This window comes from Ambystoma mexicanum, chromosome 1q (assembly GCF_040938575.1).
Source record: "Ambystoma mexicanum isolate Mex_15411 chromosome 1q, UKY_AmexF1_1, whole genome shotgun sequence".
NCBI classification, from domain to species: Eukaryota; Metazoa; Chordata; class Amphibia; order Caudata; family Ambystomatidae; genus Ambystoma; species Ambystoma mexicanum.
In genome coordinates, this window is record NC_090922.1 from 45395159 (window position 1) to 45415010 (window position 19852).

General features: G+C 47.8%; 1 protein-coding gene across 5 annotated transcripts in view; it reads left to right on the forward strand.

Annotated features, from left to right (window-relative positions):
• DHODH (dihydroorotate dehydrogenase (quinone)) overlaps positions 1-18147 on the forward strand; it is a 186294-nt gene extending 168147 nt beyond the window's left edge. For 2 of the 5 annotated variants that reach the window (XM_069635501.1, XM_069635504.1), the window contains exons 7-9: positions 12024-12177; positions 16474-16633; positions 17710-18147. In XM_069635501.1, coding sequence (XP_069491602.1) covers positions 12024-12177; positions 16474-16633; positions 17710-17764 — 369 coding nt within the window. In that variant the 3' untranslated portion in view covers positions 17765-18147. Of the gene's footprint in view, positions 1-12023; positions 12178-12479; positions 15158-16473; positions 16634-17413; positions 17502-17709 lie in introns of those variants that run through there. The other 3 variants (XR_011283334.1, XM_069635502.1, XM_069635503.1) reach the window with 3 other exon arrangements.
• Positions 18148-19852: the final 1705 nt, after the last annotated feature.

Sequence of the window (19852 nt, forward strand, 5' to 3'; positions counted from 1 at the left end):
ACTGCTGCAGCAAACCTGAGAAGCCTACCACAACACTGCTACAGATTTGGCACTGCACTCTCACCTCGCAACCAAGGCCAGGGTGTATGAGACTGGGGCCAAACAGTGAAATTACTGGCTGGAAAAGCCAGAATCTCCCTTGTGGTATATAACTGGGTTTCAAATTGACCCTTGGGGAAATGATAACCGACTATAACAAAATCTTCGAGACCTTTGCAATCTACCATGTTTGGTTGTATGTCCACCCCGCCCAAAAGGGTTGAGCTAATTTGATATGTGGATCTTCTAGAAGAGATCCCTATTCCTAGTATTGCAGATCGCCAGTGGAGTGACCTAGAGGTATATCTGACCGAAGAGGAAGTGGCTCCAGTCAGGCAAAGCTCTGGGACTTAATGGCTTCCCTGCAGAACTATGTAAGAAACTGGGGGATAAGGTGTCAGGACCTAAGTATTCCGGAATAGTCAAGATAAGGAGTCACTCCCACTGGATCTCCAGGCGGATATTGTCATCTCAAAAAAGACAAGCCCCCAGAGGTCTGCGACTCTTATAGACTGATCTCGCTTATTAATATTGAGACCCAGGTTTTGCCCAAAGTCCTTGCTCGATCCACCATGATCAGAACGGATTCCTACTAAACCGGGCTGCACGTATGAAAATCTGTCAGCTCAATTTTGCCCTGGACATCCAGGACCCCTCAGACCCACATGCCGGAATAGAACATGAATGGCTGACACCAGCCGACCCACTCCAAGCACTACACGGTAGCATTACAGAGACCATTGGCCACATGGCAGCCTGTTCACATTTATGGAACCGCCACACAGGCGGGGTATAGTCATCCTGAGAGCCCCTCTCTGGAACAATCTGGATCTGCCCAAACTCAAGAAACTAGAATTTGCAAGATACTGATGGCGGGAAACATATACTTCTGTTGGAGCATGTGCTCTCAGGGGGAAGATTATTTACGTTCCCAGAACTACAACAAAGTTTTGCTGACACTGGCAGACTGGTTACGATATACCCAATTTAGGCATGCTATGCAGGCACAATTCAAAGTGGACTACGAATGCCCTGACCAGAACCCGCTGGAGGCCAACCTGAACACTGAACTAATTCTCAAAAAGGCAATCTCAAGTTTACCTGTCATTCTATGGCTAGCCCCAAACAGAAATGGGTGTGTGATATTGGACTTCTTGGTGTGGAGGAATGACAAGAAGCTCTGATGACAGCAAGAGAGATGGCTATCTCGGCACGGTTTAGGTTGGTGCAGCGTAAAATACTTCACATAGTGTACTGCAACAGGGAATTGCAGTGTGGTCGTGCTGCGTCCCCTTATTGTTTGCGGTGTCATATCACAATTGGCACCTTGTATCATACAGTCAAGTTGTGCCTGAAAATTCACAGGTTCTGGATTGCAGTCCACCAGCGCATGTCTAGAACGCTTGCCTAGCCCATTCCTGACAACCCGAGACAGCGCTTATTCCCATTATGAAAATCTCTGCCTCCAAAGCAATGATAGTGGTCAAGCGCAATAGCGCCATGAATTGGAGGGCAAAAGAAACGCATGAAATCTCTAAATGGCAGCGTGAATTGGACAACAGTTTGCCAATAATGGAGATGGTGTGGAGATCCCGAGGTGCTCTTCAAAATTCGTCTGGCACAAACGGGAAGATTTTGGAAAAATGGGGGAACTATGGTTAAGCTCTACATATGACTATGTATTGGTTTGCATTTGCTTTCTCGATCTAGATGAATTTTGTATTCATATGTGCCACTGAACAATTGTTCCGTATTTGCTTGATTGTTTACAAGTTTTCACGTTTTTCAATTGTCATCACAAACTCAATAAAAGGGACAATAAAGGCACGCTAAACCAGAGAGTGGTTCAGCACTTCAAGGGTTTAGGAACACCCGAAGGACAGGTGCAGGGGGGTTCAGGAAGGAAGTGCCAATTAATAAACGGCGGTAAGGTTGCAATAACTATACATTTTCAACAAAATCTATGACTGGAAATACAGTGAGACTGGAATAAAAATGATGTAAATCCAAACATGAGTAACAACGTTATACAATGACAATGTTTTATGATAAACTAATGTGAATCAATTACAACATTCACACATGCTAGGTTTACTTCCAGCACAGTATCAGGTCAGAGGAGGTGGCATCCACCTCCTTCTCGGCGCCAGGAAGTCTGAAAACAACTCAATGCAAAGTGTAGGAGAGCAACATGTGGCAGGAAGAATGGTTTGCAACATGAAGGTTCCACCTGAGCTGAAAATCAAGCAAACACATGGCAAAGGTGGGGGCTGAGAAGACATGGTGGATCGGAGGGTTTTCAGAGTTCTAAGCTGAGGAAAGTTCTTTTCTGCTGAGTCATTGTGCATCGAAGCACATTGCTGTCCTTGCAAAGTCATGGCTGTCCATATAGTTTAACATACATTTAAAGCATGGTATTTCTCATCATTCTTCTCAAATGAAAATACAGCTATTACTGCCTACATAAATGTTTGTGTGCCACCTGCTCTTAGGACAGGCCTTTCCTGACTGGAGTTTCAGACTCCTTGTACTGGTTCATAGTGGTATGACCAGCGTGTCAAGGTGTGGGGACCCACAAACTGCTGCCTTTGTGTTGCACACACACTGTTCGCACCACCTTTCACAGGGGGCTACACACATGTTATAACACTGAACACAAGTCACCTACTGGGCCGGGGCTGATAAACCAAGCTTAGCTGAACGTAATCCAACCCTGAGAACACTACACATATCCTTGACTAAACAACACCCAGACCAAACTTGATCCCACCACATGGCCTTAGTCAAAACAAGACATGCCTGACTCCTCACTACCAACCAGACAACCATCCAATATCACTGGATGTTCCTTCTTTCTGTCTCACCAATCACAACAGAAATAAATAGCCCATAAAGAGCCCAAGTGGATTTAGGTACTCTAGTCAATGTATGCTTACTTTTGAGCAGCTCAAGAGAGAAAACCCTCCAAAAAACACTCCCTGTTCTTTTACTCTACTTGTTGAATTATGTGGGATAATGGCAGGAACCTCAATGGCACAGTAGCATACTACGACTGTGACAAAACGACTTGGTCTGCAGGAACACAGGGATGAGTAGTGGCTAAAGTGCATACGCAGCCCCACACTACTACTAAACCAGGAGCAATAATAGCAACCCAAACATCAATAGTACAAAGACTCCAAAATAAAAGAATGTCCAATCAAGGGCCTAGCAAACTTTTTTTAAACAGTAAGGATGCAAATAGCTATCTACAATGACAAGCAAAAGCACCCCTGTAATGAAACACAGAAAATACAAGCTGTTGTGGAATAGCATTACAGGTAGATGAGCAGGGGTATTATGGCACTCAATTGGCACAATGCCATTGGTCTAGAAAATGTTTTGAATTAAAAAGGCAAAAAGAAGTGGCTTAAATGTCACTAAAGTAGCAAAAAGAGACCAGTGGGGCAGGGCCTCTTCACTGTAGAGTATTCTTGTCTTTGGGGCTTGACAGTATTGAGCCATGCTTTTCTGTATTGAACCAGGAGTCCAGACACTTTTGGCAATGTGCCGAGGTAAAGTCGTGGATCTGTGGCAGCAGGTCCCAATTATGTTGTGCTGTTTGGCAGCGGTGTTGGCTTGTGGATTGAAGTCACTGGGAATGGCAAGAGGTGTTGGGTCGGCGCAGCTGGTAGTCTCGGTGACCTCAGGGAGGGAGATGTGGAGACTTGCCTTGCCTGCAAATGGACTTGGTTGGCTCAACACAGCATTGGGACACTGCTACCGCATCAGCTGGGAGCTTGAAGAAGCAGGTGACCAGGTGACTATGTCGAGTTAGGGATTCTAACTAGGAGGCTCGGCATGTCTCAGATGCAGAGATGCAGAGTTTCGGCATCTGAGTCAAGGCGATGCCGAGGTAGTGGAGCGTTGAGATTAAGGATGACTTTGGTGGTTCCCCTGCAACAGCTTGGAAGGCATTGAAGGTGTCCAAACATGTGTTGAGGCAGTTCGTTTCCGAGCAAGGCCTGTACCGCTATAGGGTAAGAATGATCAAGCCTGAACATGTAGGTTTTTAGGAGGTATGTTAAACAAAAGGCAGCACTTTACGAAACCCTAAAAGAGGAAATTGTAAACTTGTACCATGAAAACCACTACATGGAAGGGTGTAACAGGGTGAGGTTTAAATGAAATCTGACTAGGCTAATCCATCAATGTGTCATTATCTCCTGCCACTGAGAGCCTGACGCATGTTACTAAAAAAGAAGCTGTCATGGCCTGTTGCCAAAAAGCATGTCGAATGAGTACAAAAACATGACATTGCCTGCTGTAAATGTATTTTTTCCCCTCCACTGGTGCAGCTTGTGTGGGACTTACTTGTTTTGTGCAGGCCTCCGAAAATGCGCCATTTCCTGAAAAATACATTATGGTCCGAACGGCAAGAATACAGGCTACTGTGAAATTTTGGCTGGTATATTTTCAGGCCCTTTAATGGTGCAGCATTTTCAGCTCATGGACTTTTTTAGACTTCGTTCCTGAATTCCCAGTCCATATGCTGCCTGACTGCACAATGTGTAAAACACGAATGCTTTATGCAGCCGATACATTGGCGGTTGGGAGATTTAGGGGGCAGACGTTCAAAAACTCAGCAGAAAGGACCCCTGAATGTAATGCTCACAGTGTCAAAACATACGCCAAATCCAATTCCCCAATCCAAGTCAATCCACTCTGCCAGTTCACTTAATGCATTGTGACCCCCCTTTCTGGGGATTGCCATGTTGGTGACCCATGCACCGGAGGAAGGCCCTTGGGACTGTATCACGGAAGCAAGTCACTAACCAGGGCTGCCCCCTCCTGCCCGGGCCCTCGTGGGAGCGCAGCCAGGGCACTTTTTAAGGGGGTCCACGTGAAGAAGGTGAGGTGGTACTGCGGTCCACATACCCACCCCGGTGCAGAGTAATTCAAAGTCTTCCTCCATGACATGGGAGCCGAGCCCACGCCAAGACAGGGCAGATGGCCAGAGGGGACTCCCCCAGGCCTGGTGCCCCCATAACTGGACTGGGAGCCGGAAAGTGAGGGTCTCACGCCTGAAGGTTGGCAAAAGCAGGGGGTGGGAGGCCCAACTGCCCCGCATTCGCTGGACTTTGGCTGGTGGGGAGAGGCACGGGTGACCCTGCAGGGCTGCACTGAATCCTTGAGACACCCCCTTTGAGCCCAGACCAGTGACTGATTTGTGGGGGTAGTGTAACAGAACATCCAGCATCCCAGAATAGATAATCTGGGGAGTGCACTGAAGACCGGATCAGGCCCTGCTGCAGTGGAGGGTGCCCCTAAACCTAGGAAATGACGCCTACCCAGTTGAACTGATCAGCAGAGGTTGGGACAAAGCCCCAGAAGCGCAGACACTGTAGAGGAGACACCAACCTCCCCACAGACCGACAGGGGAGGTGTAGTATCACATCCCGGAGGGGGCATCAGGAACAGATGCACGCCTGGGACATTGGGGAAGCCATATTGGGGGAGAGGCTGCCTGAGGGGACGACCCTGGAAGACCCTTGCCCTCAGAGGGGTCAATTGGCAATGGGGGCCACCTTACCCCAAAGTCTAAGGAGATACTACAGAGCTGCACACAGAGGCGAAAGCCAAAACCAGTTCCCCCAATGCCCTGCGGACTGATGGTCTACTGGTGAAGCCACGTGGAACCTGGAGCTACACTGACAGGAGGACGCTCCTAGTCAGGGGGGGAAAAAGGCTTGCCTACAACAGGAGTGCGGGAGGTGGACAGTGGTAGGGCTATCCTGGAGGACAATCCTGTGAGTGTTGACCGCCCGATAGGGGCACTTTCACCCAGCTGCAACACAGGGCGTCACCAGAGGGGATCAAGTGGCCGAGAGAGGGGTAGCCGGTGGCCCCTGAGCCCTGTGCCTGAAGAATTGTATGAGAGGTCACTTGCAGCTGGTGCTAAGTGGAAAGGAGGACGCAGAAGCACGCTAATGGGCCTCGCCACCTGTATCCACCGAAGCAGACCTCAGGGGGTAGACTCACATCTCGGTGTGACTGTGCCACAAACGCCCGGCGGTTACAGAAAAGCTGGGGGGACGGTGACCTATGAGCTGGAGAGAGGCCCAGGCAAAGTACCAGTTCCAGGCAGGAGGCACGAGATGGAGACTGTCCCCACCCCACCCACTGGCCATGCCGGATATGGGCACCATGCAAAACAACATCCAGACGATCCTAGATGAGATAAGGGGGATGAGAACGTAGATGGGAGCCAAACTGACTGACCTCACAGCTAAGGTGCCCACGTTAGAAGACCGGATGGACAGGGTGGAGAACAATCAAATGTCCACTGACCTCCTGGAGACAGAGATGGTGTGAGATTCATGGAGATACAGCGTCGAGAGGAGGAGCTCCGCTTTAAAGTGCACGATGTGGAGAACCGTGAGAGGAGAAATAAGCTGTGCTTTTTCGGCCTGGTGGAGACAGAGGGCGAGACCCCGCTAGGTCTGGAGGGCAAGGTGCAGGACATAATACGGATCGTCCTGGGAGCAGAAGCTGGAGAAGCGGACATGATGGAGAGAGTCCATTGGGCGGGGGGAGGATGGGAGAGGCCCTCGGTCAGTGCTGGCACGGCTACACTAATGTAGAGACAAAGCCAGGATTCTGGAGAAGGCAAAGAATCTTTGAGACATACAATATGGAGACTCCAGAGTGGCAATCTTTCAGGATCTCTCAGCCCTCGCACTGCTGATTAGGAAAAAAAATGTGGGGCCCTCACCAAATGGCGACAAGAGAAGGGGGTCAGATACCGTTGGGGGCACCCATTCTACCTGGCTTTTGAGTGGCAGAGGGAGCGGCATCACCTTGTGGCCGAGGAGGACATCCAAATAGTTACAGATGACCTGGTTGGTGGCCGTGCGGGCCTCTCAGGGGAGCGGCCCGAGGGAGACTTGGATCCCACTCGGGGTACTAGGGGCCCGGTCACGGCCGGGGGGAAACATAGTGTGAAAGGGACTCAGAAATTTCAGAAAACTAAACATCCCCCTGCCGACCGTCGGGGTCACATAAAGTGAAACGGAACTGCCTAATGAGTGATATGCACAATAATGTGGGCTCTGCTGTCCCAGAGGGGAGCCGAGGGGTGAACATATTGCCCAGATAAATTGCCACAGTTGGCTTGTTCTTGTTTCTAGGTTTGAGCCGACATCGCTGAGGCTGACGATACACTGTTTTGTAAGGTTGTGCCTCTTGTTGGTCCCGAGAGGGGCCAAAACATTTTTTAATGCTGTTCCGGGAAAGGGATATGGGGACTGAGGGGTGAGACTTGGGGGAACCTACCCGGGGCTGCCGTTACACACTGAATGCAATGGTTCGATGAGTGGGGGAGCAGGATCCCTGTTAGACAAGTAACTTGGGGCAGGGGACGAGCCCCTTTTGTTTCGCTGACCAATCCCAGTAATCCTGGGAGATGGAGGCAGACGCCTCAACAGGGAGAGAGGGAGGTAGGGAGGGAAGGGTGAGGGATAAGGAAGGTGATGGGGTGGGGGGATTGAGGGAGGGTGAGGTGCGGTTTGGGAGTAAAAGGGGAGGAGTTAGACAGGTTAAGCCATGGATCTCCATTTTACAGAAGGCTTTGGACCGATTGGGACGCGTGGAAGCTTTTGAGGACAGGGTTAGCAACGATGATTGAAGGACGGGTGGGTACGCTGAACGTTAAGGGCCTGAATTCGCAAAATAAGCGGTCCCTTACTAGCAACATGTTCCGCAAACAGAAATTAGTGGTCCTTTTACTACAAGAAACACATTATAGGCAGGGGGCTGAATCGACAATAAAGGGGAAGGGAATCGGGAGGAACTTTTGGGCTTCCCATAAATCCTCTAAAAAGGAAGGGGTGGGCATACTCTTGGGCAAATCATTACACCTCACGGAGGTTGAGACCAAGAGGGGCTTTGGATGGAGGTTCCTGGTGATTAAGGGAATATGTGAGGGTACGCAGATTACATTGGCCACCCTCTACGCGCCCAATATGGGCAGCTAAAGTTTCTACGCCGGGTGTTCAGGGTAATGGATGAGTGGGCAGAGGGAGCCATGGTCCTAGGTGGGGACTTTAATCTTATAGATGACCCTCGACTAGACTGGTGATCGGCAAAGGGGACGGGGGTGAAAGAGGTCACAAAAGATAATCTGGCCATGAGAGACCTCTTGCAGGAATACTACTGGGTCGAAGTGTGGCGTAAATCGTGGCCGGGCCCAATGGGTTATACTTTCTTCTCCTCACCCGCATCATACGTACACAAGACTCGACTTTTACTGATATCAGAAGCGGAACGGGGCGATGTAGGGGTGCCACGTGTGGAGGCTATTACCCGGTCGGACCACGAGCTGCTGCTGGTGGTGGATTGGCAACCGCCAAGGGCCATGAGAAATTATAGGTGGTAATGTAATGATACCCTATTGAGGGACCCAGTATTTAAAGAATTCCTGAGGAAAGAAATGGAGGCCTACTTTGAGATTAACAACAATGGGGAAACTGAGATGACGGTAGTGTAGGAAGCGGTGAATGCCACCTTTTGGGCCTCCTTATTACGGAGGGGTCACGAAGGAAGCGGGAAAGAATGTTGATCGAGGGCAGACTTTGTGAGGAACTGAGGTCTTTGCGGGCACAGTTTACCTGTAAGGATGAGAATCAGGAGGCTCTCTTGGGGGGAAATGCGAGAGAAAAGGCAGACTCTGCACACGGTTCTTATTGGGGAAGTGATTAAGAAGATGAGGTATATGCGACAGTAGTATTACGAAAGGGGGGACAAGGTGGGGACCCTGTTGGCACATAGACCGAGAGGCTGCAGGAGCAAGAGGAGGGTGGGAGGTATACGGGACAAAGGGGGGAGGATGTGTAAAGAAGGGGAGAAGGTAGCAGAATGCTTTGCGGATTTCTATAAACAAACTGTACACTAAACGGCAGGGGGAGTCGAGAGAGGACATCCATAACTACCTGGCTGGGCATTCCCTTCCCAAACTAAAGGACTCGGAACGAGAGGCCCTGGAGGGGGAGATATCGGAGGAGGTGAAGGGAGCATGATGGGGGCAGGAAAGGCCCAGGGGGGTGGGGGAGGGGTGGCTATACGACCGATTTCTTTAAACAATACCAATCCATCTTGGTGAAACTAATGGCCAAATTGTTTAACCGAATTAGGGGGCAGGACACAATACCACTGACATTCCTTCAGACCCTGATTGCTGTGATACCCAAGCCGGGGAAGGACCCGATGAAATGTGGTTTATATAGGCCCATCTCCCTCCTAAATGTGGGCGCAAAGATCTTCGCTAGGATCCTGGCAACATGTCTGGAGAAACTCCTTCCTCCGGTTGATCCATCCAGATCAGGTGGGATTAGTGCTGAACAGACAGGGAGCAGACAGTATGCGAAAGACCCTCCACATGCTGAACTCGAGGGCTGTGCGGGCAGAGGCAGCTCTCCTGTTACCTTTGGATGTCGAAAAGGCATTCGACAGGGTGAGCTGGGCCTTCATGGGGGAAGTTTTCGCATCTCTGGGGGTGGTCCCGAGATGGCTGGGTTGGATCTCGGCCTTGATTTCCAGCCCTTCGGCAAGGGCAGTGGTGAATGGTAATGAATCAGGGTTATTTCCCCTGGGGAGGGGCATGAGACGGGGCTGCCCCTATCCCCGCTCATATATGCATTGGTGACGGAACGGTGGGCGGCTTCTATCCAGAAGGATGAGGAGATCATTGGGGTAAGTGTGGGAGACACACATTGCAAGATCAGCTTGTTTGCGGACAATGCGTTACTTTGCATCACCAAACCATCCCAGACGGTGCCACGTGTGCTGCGAACCTTGGAGCAGTATAGACACCTTTTCGGGCTTCAAGGATAATCTGGGGAAGTCCGTGGCGTTCATGGCAGAAACCTTATCGGATACCGAATGGAAATATGTGGAGGGACTCCCCTTTAGAATACAGAGGGACAGGTTTTGTCATCAAGGGTTTCAGGTGACACAAAGCCCTGGAGACCTCTTTGCTAGTAACTTCCTTCCTCTTTGGTCGGCGGTGAAGCGAGATATTGAGCAGTGGGCAGGGTTAGGGCTCTTATGGATGGCGCGCCTCAACTCTGTGAAAATGGTAATCCTCCCCAAGTTCTTGTATCTGTTTGAAATGTTGCCGACATTGGTGTCCAAGCCATTTCTGGTAGAGGTTAAACGGGTCCTGTTACGTTACCTCTGGGCGGGTAAAAAGCATAGCATCTCCTACGGGGTATTGACAAGGCCAAAGGAGGAAGTGGGAGTGGGTCTCCCGGACCTAGAAATGTATTATAGGGCATCTCAGTTGAGGATTTTGGTGGATCACTTTACTCAGGGGACTAGGAAGCAATGGGTGGCAATGGACAATGAGGTCCTTGCCCCAGTCACGTTGGATGAGTGGCTATGGGTTCCCAAGCCACGCATCCCGGGGAGGGTTCTGCGACACCCTTTACTGGGTGTTAAAGGTCTATGTGGAACTGCTTGCGTTCCAACAGTGGTATGAGACTGATCTCAGTTGGGCGGGAGAGTTGTGGGTCGGGGGAACTTTCATGTCATTAAAGGAGCTGGAGGAGGCCTTGGGCTTAGATAACCCTATTTGCAACTAAAGGGGGTCCTCACCGAAGATAGATGGGGGGGGGGGGGATACCCTCAGGAGGGAATTAACAGAATTTGAAAAATTCCTGATTTCACAAAAGGGATACAAGGGAGTGATATCTAGACTCTATAAACTCCTGCTACTGGCAGTTCTGAGGGATCCTCTGCCTGCACAGTTGCAATGGGGGAAAGATCTAAGGGGGGGGGGCTATTGATGATAGAAGATGGACCATTATGTGCAGACAGGCCCATCGCTCAACAGCCTCACTCCAGTACCGCCATCAGGCTCTGAAACGGCTGCACAGATGGCACTATCCCCCACAGAAGATAGCCTGGATGAGGGAGGGATGCGACCCACATTGTTGGAACTGTCATTGAAAAGGGCTACTATGTACACATGTGGTGGAAATGTCCAGTAGTGCAGGCGTATTGGGAAAGAGGTCCTGTCCTGGATAAAGGGGGTGGATGGGTAAAGGAGGGCCCTATCCCCGTGGCTTCTTCTTTTTGGGATCAGGGTGGAGGAGGACCATGGTGAGGCACAGGATCATATGTTTCAGGTCATGTTGGTGGCGGCCAGGTGCTACCTGGCCCAAAGATTGAAAAGTCTGTGAATGCCAGGGGAGAATGAGTGGGTCACCATAGTCTGTGCGATTTACATCATGGAGTTTCTAACCCATCTCATAGATGAATCCAGGTTGAACATTGAAGGAATGTGGTTCCACTTTTTTGAAAAGTGTACCTCTAATGGAGGGACCAGGTAGCGCACGGTATGTGGGGGGGGGGGGGCAGTGTGCCTGAGGGAAATGTTGTCTGTGATGAACAATGAAAAGTGGAGGTTGATGTGCCCATTGTTCTAGCGTAAACAGTAGAGCTACTCTGAACGGGAAGTGAAGGGATGTACAGTGCTTCCAACTCTTGATGTAGTAACAAATGAACGGTCCATGGCTAAATGGGGGGTAGGGAGAGAGGGAAATGTTAAAATTGAAACTAGGTGTATTATGACTGTTTTTATATGATGTTATAACCTAAATGTCAATAACATCTGATTTTCAAAAAAAAGGGTAGGGGCTAAATGAGGGCTTCCAGATGCTGTGGCCCAACCCCTGGGTATGGAGAATACGCCCAGATTGGTCCAAAGAGTCAGATGAGCAAGGTAGCACCCCATGTCTTTAATCTGACTCAGTTTAGCAGGGTTTGTCCATTTCCCCTTTAGTGTGTTCTGACTGACCATGGTGAACTTGCAGTTTTGAATGCTGATATTTTCATGAACTAGGAGTATAGAAGGCTATGCAAATTGTGAGTAATGCTTATTTAGAACTCCACGTGCCTCCTAATGCCTAGACTCACTCTAACTGATTTCTTGCTCTTTTCCACAGTTGGGTATTGATGGAATGGTCATCACGAACACCACAGTGAGTCGGCCAGCTAGCCTACAAAATGCCCAGAAGAATGAGATTGGTGGTCTCAGTGGTGAACCACTCCGTGATATGGCAACTCAGACTGTCCGTGAAATGTACTCTCTCACTAAAGGTAACGGTTTATTATTACAAGTACCTTTAGGTGTGGCCCATAGGAAGCCCAATATGTATCTTGTGTATAGGCGCGTTATAAATGCCATATCATATCATATCTATTGTTCAGAGCTGCTGGTGTCATCACCCTGTGGCATAAACACTAATCGGGCTGCTGAGTGGTAGGGGGAGCCTGGATATGTTCTCTAAACATGTTTTTTAAATAACAATCAGTGGGAGGATCCTGTATCCTTTTACTTCAGGGCATGCATGTTTATAGTTTAAATGTATTTATTTTGTATTTTTTTTGCCTCTTTATAGCGCTTATGCAGCCTCATGGCCTCCGTAGAGTCCCCCAACAAGGAATGTGGAATACAGTTGACTCTGCCAAGGCTAGCCACTGGGGAACTGGGAACACCCACCTTCTGGCAATAAAGGTTATTTATCAATCGGGACATGTGAAACGTCAACCTGGAATCGACTTTGCTGAAGTCTAGTTTGAGAGCTCGTGTGTTCCTTGTTACCTAGAGTAGGCACTTTTCTTCTCCATTTTTGGAATTTCTAGAAGTCCATTTCGAGCTTGTTTATGAGGGAAGGTGTTCCAGTTTTTTAAGAGTCAGCATGGGGGTGGGCAAGCCATGCTAGCTCTTTGCCTCTTCAAAATGTGGGTTCCAGTAAGGTCAAAAGGTTCTCACAGCACTCTGCACCTACAAACTACACGGTAGACAAGGGATATTCGTCTACCGTGTTTTTGACTTTCTTACTCCTGCACTTTTGCATTTTACCATGTAATGCCGTAAAGAGTACCATATAGTCTAAATTAGCACACTATGACATTTTCTCCTGTCCTTTGGCCTTTTTCCTGCCCTCTCTGGTCCGCAATTTTCATATATGCAATTCATTTTCCTGGGGAAAGCCTCTGCTTTCTTTGGCAAAGTGGTGGTCTATGTGTGTGGCTGGAAGTGGGGGCTGTGACTGTCTGGTCTCAGTTCACATCCTTGCCCTTGAGTGTCTTTTGCTGGGGCAATTGTGTGGCATGGGGTTATTCATTATTGGATAGCCATTGCCAGTTTGAAGGGTGCAGATCCTTGCCTTTGCTGGACCTAAGCATGCATCCAGTCTAGACCTTGGATGAAAGGATGACTCCGGCACCCATTCGACAGGTCATTGTTTGTTTGAGCCAAGACCCTTACGAGGAGGTGCAGCCCAATGACGACCCAAGGGCGACAATTGCAGATGACCAACATTGCCTCCAGCCAAGTCCCTATGAAGCTCTGCTCCTCTATCGTGATCTCAAGAAGCCCCTTGTTGGTGCTTACACCCCTGGACCTGTCGGAACGGCCAGTCTCAACCCCTGCTCTGGGATATGTGCCTGCTCAGCTTCGGAAATGTCTCTGGACCACCCTGTAGACTAATCGGCTCTCTCCTGGGCTACTTTGAGGCTGTTCTGAGTGCTTCCTTAAAACTTGGATGATCTTCAACTTGTAATGCAAGACACCTGCGACAGCATCTTCAGCCTTCCAGGCTAAACAGATGTTGTGAAGGGCCAGCTCCTTTGTTCACCAACCAAACATCGCCTGTCCCTGCCTGATCATGGTGACTCCTGTTGAATGCTATCCTTTTCTCTCCCTGGAGATCTCCTAAGTTCGCCAGCACCGCAAAAGTCTTCTTCATTTCGTTGCAATCATGATTAGCTGGACATTCCCTGGAGCCAACATACAGGTATCAAGTCCAACCGGAAATAATTCCTGCGTCCGTAACAGACCCCTGCAACAACGAACCCTGTGCCTCTCTCTGAAAGACCAAGCACAGAATTACATGGCCCAAATGGATTCTGGAAGTGGTCTCTGGGAAAACCTGATTAAAAGGGGTAAATTAACATACCAGTTTCTTTCGCCCCTATCTTCCATAGGGTTACGTGTGAGTAAAGTCCAGGCCCTACCGCTCTCTTGCCTGACTCTGATCGTTGGTGGTCTGGTCTAGTCTAGGATCGCCTCCTAAGGCTTCCTTAGTGCAGTGGGACTGAGAGTGTTACTTACCTGAACTTTTCCAAACTTTTGGAACTCTTAATCGCAACCACTGCCATCGTCCAAATCCAGTAGTACTCCCATCTTTTGCAACTGATGACTTTAGGGCACTAGGCCCAAATCCATCTCTGGACTCGACTTACTAAACATTAGGGAACTATTCTAGTGTTGCACTTAAGTGTCTAAGTAACAAGAGAGAAGGGGGGGGGGTCACGTGAATCATACCATTGAGCAAATCAACAGGATAAGTTGCTCTCTATGTAGGAGCTCAATGAGGGGATAGACCAGGTCAATGATAGTATAAAATCAATCAATCTTTAATGTACACATATCTAATAACATTACACATAGTGCTGAGATCATAATAAAAACAGCATAAAAACAGTCAATATTGGATATCTCCAATTAAAGTGCATATTGATCTAGTAAGCGTCCTGTAGTATAAAGTGGACACGATGTGCATAAAGTAATTCAGAAACATAATGCACAAAAACAAAATTCCAATCTCAAAATAATGCCCAATATATATTCAAGAACAAAATTATATAACCAAGAAAAAGCAAGAAAGAGAGAAGGGAAAAAGGCAAAAAAGAAAGGAAAAAAGGAAAAGAAAAAATAGGGGGCACAAGACAGCACAGGTAAGAGCAATTAATATTTCCTGTGAAGTTAAATAGTTGTCCCCAATTGAAAGTTGAATTTACAGTAATCTGACAAGTTGAAAATGCATCAATAGCAAACAGAATAGATGCAATACTTGTCTCCAATCCGACCACAATAGTCAAGTATTTATACTGTGTTTTCTGAATCTGATTACTTACCTGTATTACACTAGTTTTGAATCAGATGCTTTTCTATCTTCTCTCATGAGTGAATGTATGTAAGTATTTTATAGTATATTTGTGACAATACTTGCCTACTGGGTTCATTGCTTAGTCTGTAGTTTAAAGGCCTAATAAAGCATTGTAAATTGTTGTACTTCTCTGCCTAAATTGAATTATTGGAGTGCTCTGTCTCGTTGTAGCCCTAGACCACTCTTACAGCCCCCCGCCCCCTGAATCTAAGCCTTGCTATTCTGCTACCTATCTTGTTTGAGTTTGGCTAGACTTCAGTGCATTTCCTATTCATCATAATAGGTTGGCCTCCTAAAATCCACCCAATGGTTGATTTTGTAAATGCATTTTAACAATGTGCTGCATTACAGTGTTTACACCCTACACGAGGCCTTGAATGCAACTAGCTTAAGATCACTGAGCAACCTGGTTACATACTCTTGTATGCCTTGTCCCCAGAAAAATAGAGCCTGGCATTGCAGACCTAAAGCATGCTCCTATGGGCATTGATAGAGGGGTAAGAAAAAATGATTTGGTCAGTGAGGCAAAGCTTCACACTGATGCTCCTGTGGCATCCACCAAGAGGCAAGGGCAGCCGATTAAGGCTGTGAGAAGAACGACTAGTGCTGTGCTCGGCCACATGTGCTTGGTGTTAAGGCGTGTTAGTGCTTGTGTTTGTCTGCATATCTTTTTTTTTGTTTTTTTCTTTTAAATCAAGTGCTCCTCCGCATTCTGCTGCTGTGCGGTTCAACTTTTGTAATGGTAAGGTTTGTTTTTCAGGCTCCTGGTATGTCCTCTTCAGCTTGAAAACTTTAGCTTTAATGTCCAGTTTAGAGCCCACCTTGGTGGTGATTGGCTCACCTGAGAATTTCAGCACCCTCTGAGGAGTGCAATGTCATGCACTTTTAAGCCTGTTTTCATTAGCAGTCTGTTTTTCATTTATGCGACTGGTGTGGGGCGCAGATCAGCTTCTGTTTCCCTGAATAGTCTGAGAGCAGATGGTTTAAGGCAATTTGGTTGCAAATTTGGACGAGTTCCATAGCTGTGTAGGGTGGTAATTTCATGGTATGTTTGGGTTACTAAGAGTGGAAGCTGTGAGACCAAGTAGCCAAGCTTGCAGTGTGTCTTCCAGTTTGCAGATTGAAGGGGGTTAAACCCTGGTGGAGAAAGGCAAGCTGGCAGGTGATCTGGTTAGGAGCATGTTTGGTGGAGCTCCCTGCCCGGCATGTTGTATCTATGTGCCTCTGAGTTTCTGGTTGGTTTCCAAAAACTAAAAATCTATTCATGTCAGGACATTTTCGTACACGTTTTGATTCCAGTGTGTAGGCCCTGAAAGAGACGATTAAGCCTTAAACTGAGTGGAGATTTCTTTTTTAGGCTATAAAAATGGGTACAATGTGCATGATTTTTTTGTCTTGTATAACAATCGGCACCATTCTTTCTTTTTTTTTTTTTTAGGAAAGGTTCCTATCATTGGCGTAGGCGGGGTCAGCAACGGTCAAGATGCTCTTGAGAAAATACAAGCAGGAGCATCGCTGGTCCAGTTATATACATCCCTCACTTACCAGGGACCGCCTGTTGTGAGCCGAGTGAAACGGGAACTGGAGGCCCTGCTGAAGTAAGTGTACTCTGAAACACGATTGTATTGAAGAGGTTCCTTTACAGTATGAAGGGCCATGCATATAGCTGAATGATGTCCCAGTGAGGCTGTTAATGGCCATGGTCAGAGTGCCATTGCTTGTGGGAATGGGTGCAGCGGCTGTGGTCCCTAGCACACATTCCCATGGTATTAAACATGAGTGCGTTATGTTCAACTGAGCCCAGAAATGACAGACACCCACGTTAGTTTTGTAACTCGGTTCTTTGCAACAACAAAAAACTGAAATTCTATGTTTTCATAATTTTAAAATTGATCAACATATTTCCCAGGATACTTAGTGTCCAAATGTATCCATGTACATTTCGTACACTTTATTAATAACTGTTCGACTCTGCTTAGTTTTCATTTTTTTGATTTCGTGCTTCTATATCAATCAGTGTTCTCCATCTTATTTATTGGTTGCTTCCCATTGCACTACTTTCATTAGCTTTAACCTAAATCTTCCACCCTGTTTATCTTCACCGCCCTATTTTGCATTTTACCCATTTCTAGTCCCTGTATCTGCAAAAATGTACAGTTGAAAGACCCGCCGCATTGTTTTGTTTGTGTGTGTTTATAACATCTTAATAAGAATACATTTTAGTAAGAATTATTTCTTTTTATATGCAGCGGTCATATTAATGATAAATTATGTAGACCTTAACATTTGCTGTTCTGCTTTGAAATGCCTGCCATTGCCCCTCCTTTCTCCATTGTAGTAATGTGATCCCTCCTTAATTGCATATACTCTTTCCTTAGCTTAGGGCATGGCAGCTCCTAGTGGTATCACATCTCTTACCCCGACAACATTTCATGTCGGCGCTGGTACGACCTTGTTGCAGTCCAGGTAACAAAGTTTCACAGCTAGTTTTTTAAAAATCATTTTTGCTGAAGAAAGAAAAAGAAAGCTTAGTTGTGTGTGTGTGTGATTGTTCGTGATATTACATGCCAACTCAATGTCATTCTGAGCAATGCTGCGTGGTAGTAATATACAATGCTTTGCCTTTGGAAGCACCGACAATGCGCTCTTGATGCTTTCAATCCTCTCGTTTTAGGCAACAGGGCTTCAGCAGTGTGACTGAAGCCATTGGAGCAGACCACAGGAGGTGAAGATCTCGCACTGCTGGAAGAAAAGCTGCCTTGCACCCTTCATTAATGTGCTGCATGGCACATCTTATATGAACATGTACCTGCTACATCCATTTTCCCTGAAAAACGCTAACGGGGAGTTCTTGTGCTGAATGTCCAGCCTACAAGGTCGTATCTGGCAGAAGCAGTGCTTTGAAGACAACATGGATATTGGGCACCTAAATATGTGCATTTAATTATTCACACTGTTGTGCGGCTCAAAGACAGATCATGTCTGGAGCAGATTTCTGCTATTTCTTTTTTTCTAAATAATGACAACAAATTATTGCAACTTGAATCTGTGGAAAATAATGAAAGCATATTTTTGTTATGCACACATTTGAAATACTATGGTGTATACTGAAGTTTCCACTGTTGCCGTATTTTTTATTGTAACAATGATTCACCAAATGCCTTTTGTGACTTAGAAATGGTGTACCTGTACAGATTTGGCCTCTGAAGAAACCACTGTCTTAGCAGGTGCTGCTGCTGTGAGTTAGTTATCTTCTGGTATACATACTGCGAGTATCTGTCCAATTTGGGACCTGTCTCTGTGAGATCCTCCCACCCTTTTGTGTGAAAGTATCCCCCGGCAGGACTGTGCGCTTAATGATGGTAGCCTTCATCTTGATCCCACTTTGTGTTCATGTTTCCTCCCTCTGTGCCTGGATTATCCAATTTGCCCTTTGTCATAGATTCCTCTGCAGACATGTCCGCACCTCCGATGCCCCCTCCAAGTTATAGTGTCTTCATACCTCTATTCTTTGCTTCTCCTTGTGGGAACAGATATTGGGCCTCATTACGAGTAGCCCGGTAAAAACGGGTTAACTACCGGCATGCCGGTAAGAGTGGGTTTGTGCTCGTATGAACCCTCCAATAGCAGGTGATTACGAGTGCGCGGGCACGTGCGAACCCCCATGCCGGTAATGGCAATACCGGCATGCCGCTAAAGGCCCTCCAACCCCCTATAGCGGCATCGCGGGACCCGCTGATACCAGCACCGCCTCGGAGCAACCCCTAAATACCGGCACGGTAATACCACCATGCTAATACCGGGTTTGCAAAACCGGACCCGGAAATAACGTCATCGCGCAGGAACTGGAAATGGGCCGGCGGCCATCTTTAAAAACACAATCCATTGCCATCCTCCCTAACCACCAGTCTTTTCGTGTCGTGCAGCGTCAGAAAACCCTGAGGATGTCCAAGGCTACCCAGAAGATGACCCCCCCCCCCTCCCGGAAGCAGAAACAGCGTTTCTCTGACACTGAGCTCAACATGCTGGCGGACACTCTGGCCCAGCATGCAGACATAATCAAGTCAAATGACATGAAGCATGCTGCCCAGATGAAGAAAAAGCAAATCTGGCAGGAGGTTGCCCAGAGGGTGTCGGCCGTGGGGACCACCCCACGCACTGTGCGTGACTGCAGAAAGAGGTGGGACGACCTCCGCTTGAGGGTGAGGAACATCCTGGCAGTCAACAGGAGGACGGCCATGGTGACAGGCGGGGGGGCCACACTCTCCAGCAAAGCTGATGCCCTGGGAGGAGACTGCCAGCTCATTCATTGATCCTGAGTCAGAGGGATTCGGAGGGATGGAGATGGGCGCTGCATCATCCACATAAGGAGGTGAGTGACCACGCACATCCCTGTAGAGGAAACCATGACGTAGCACAAGTGACGTGGAAGTGAGACTAGGCAAGCCAATGCATGTCCCAGACCCAAATCAACATATCCAGTCAATAATGTGTGCCACACCTGCCACACACAAATGCATGCAGAGTGCCAATCCCAACACACGGGCAACATAACATGACCATGCCCATGTAACTCAACACACAGACCCCATATCAATGGCATGCCACCTGCCATGCATTGATGGCCTACATGCCCCCTCAGAACACTAATTGCCACACCCCTGTAATAAATGGATGCATGAATGTATGAATATATCGCAGTGCAATAGTATGTCGCTGGCATCTGACACCATCACTGATGACCTGCGTCTCTTCTAACCCCCAGGCACCGATGAGGAAGATGCCAGTCAGGAGAGGGGCGCAAGGGCATCAACATC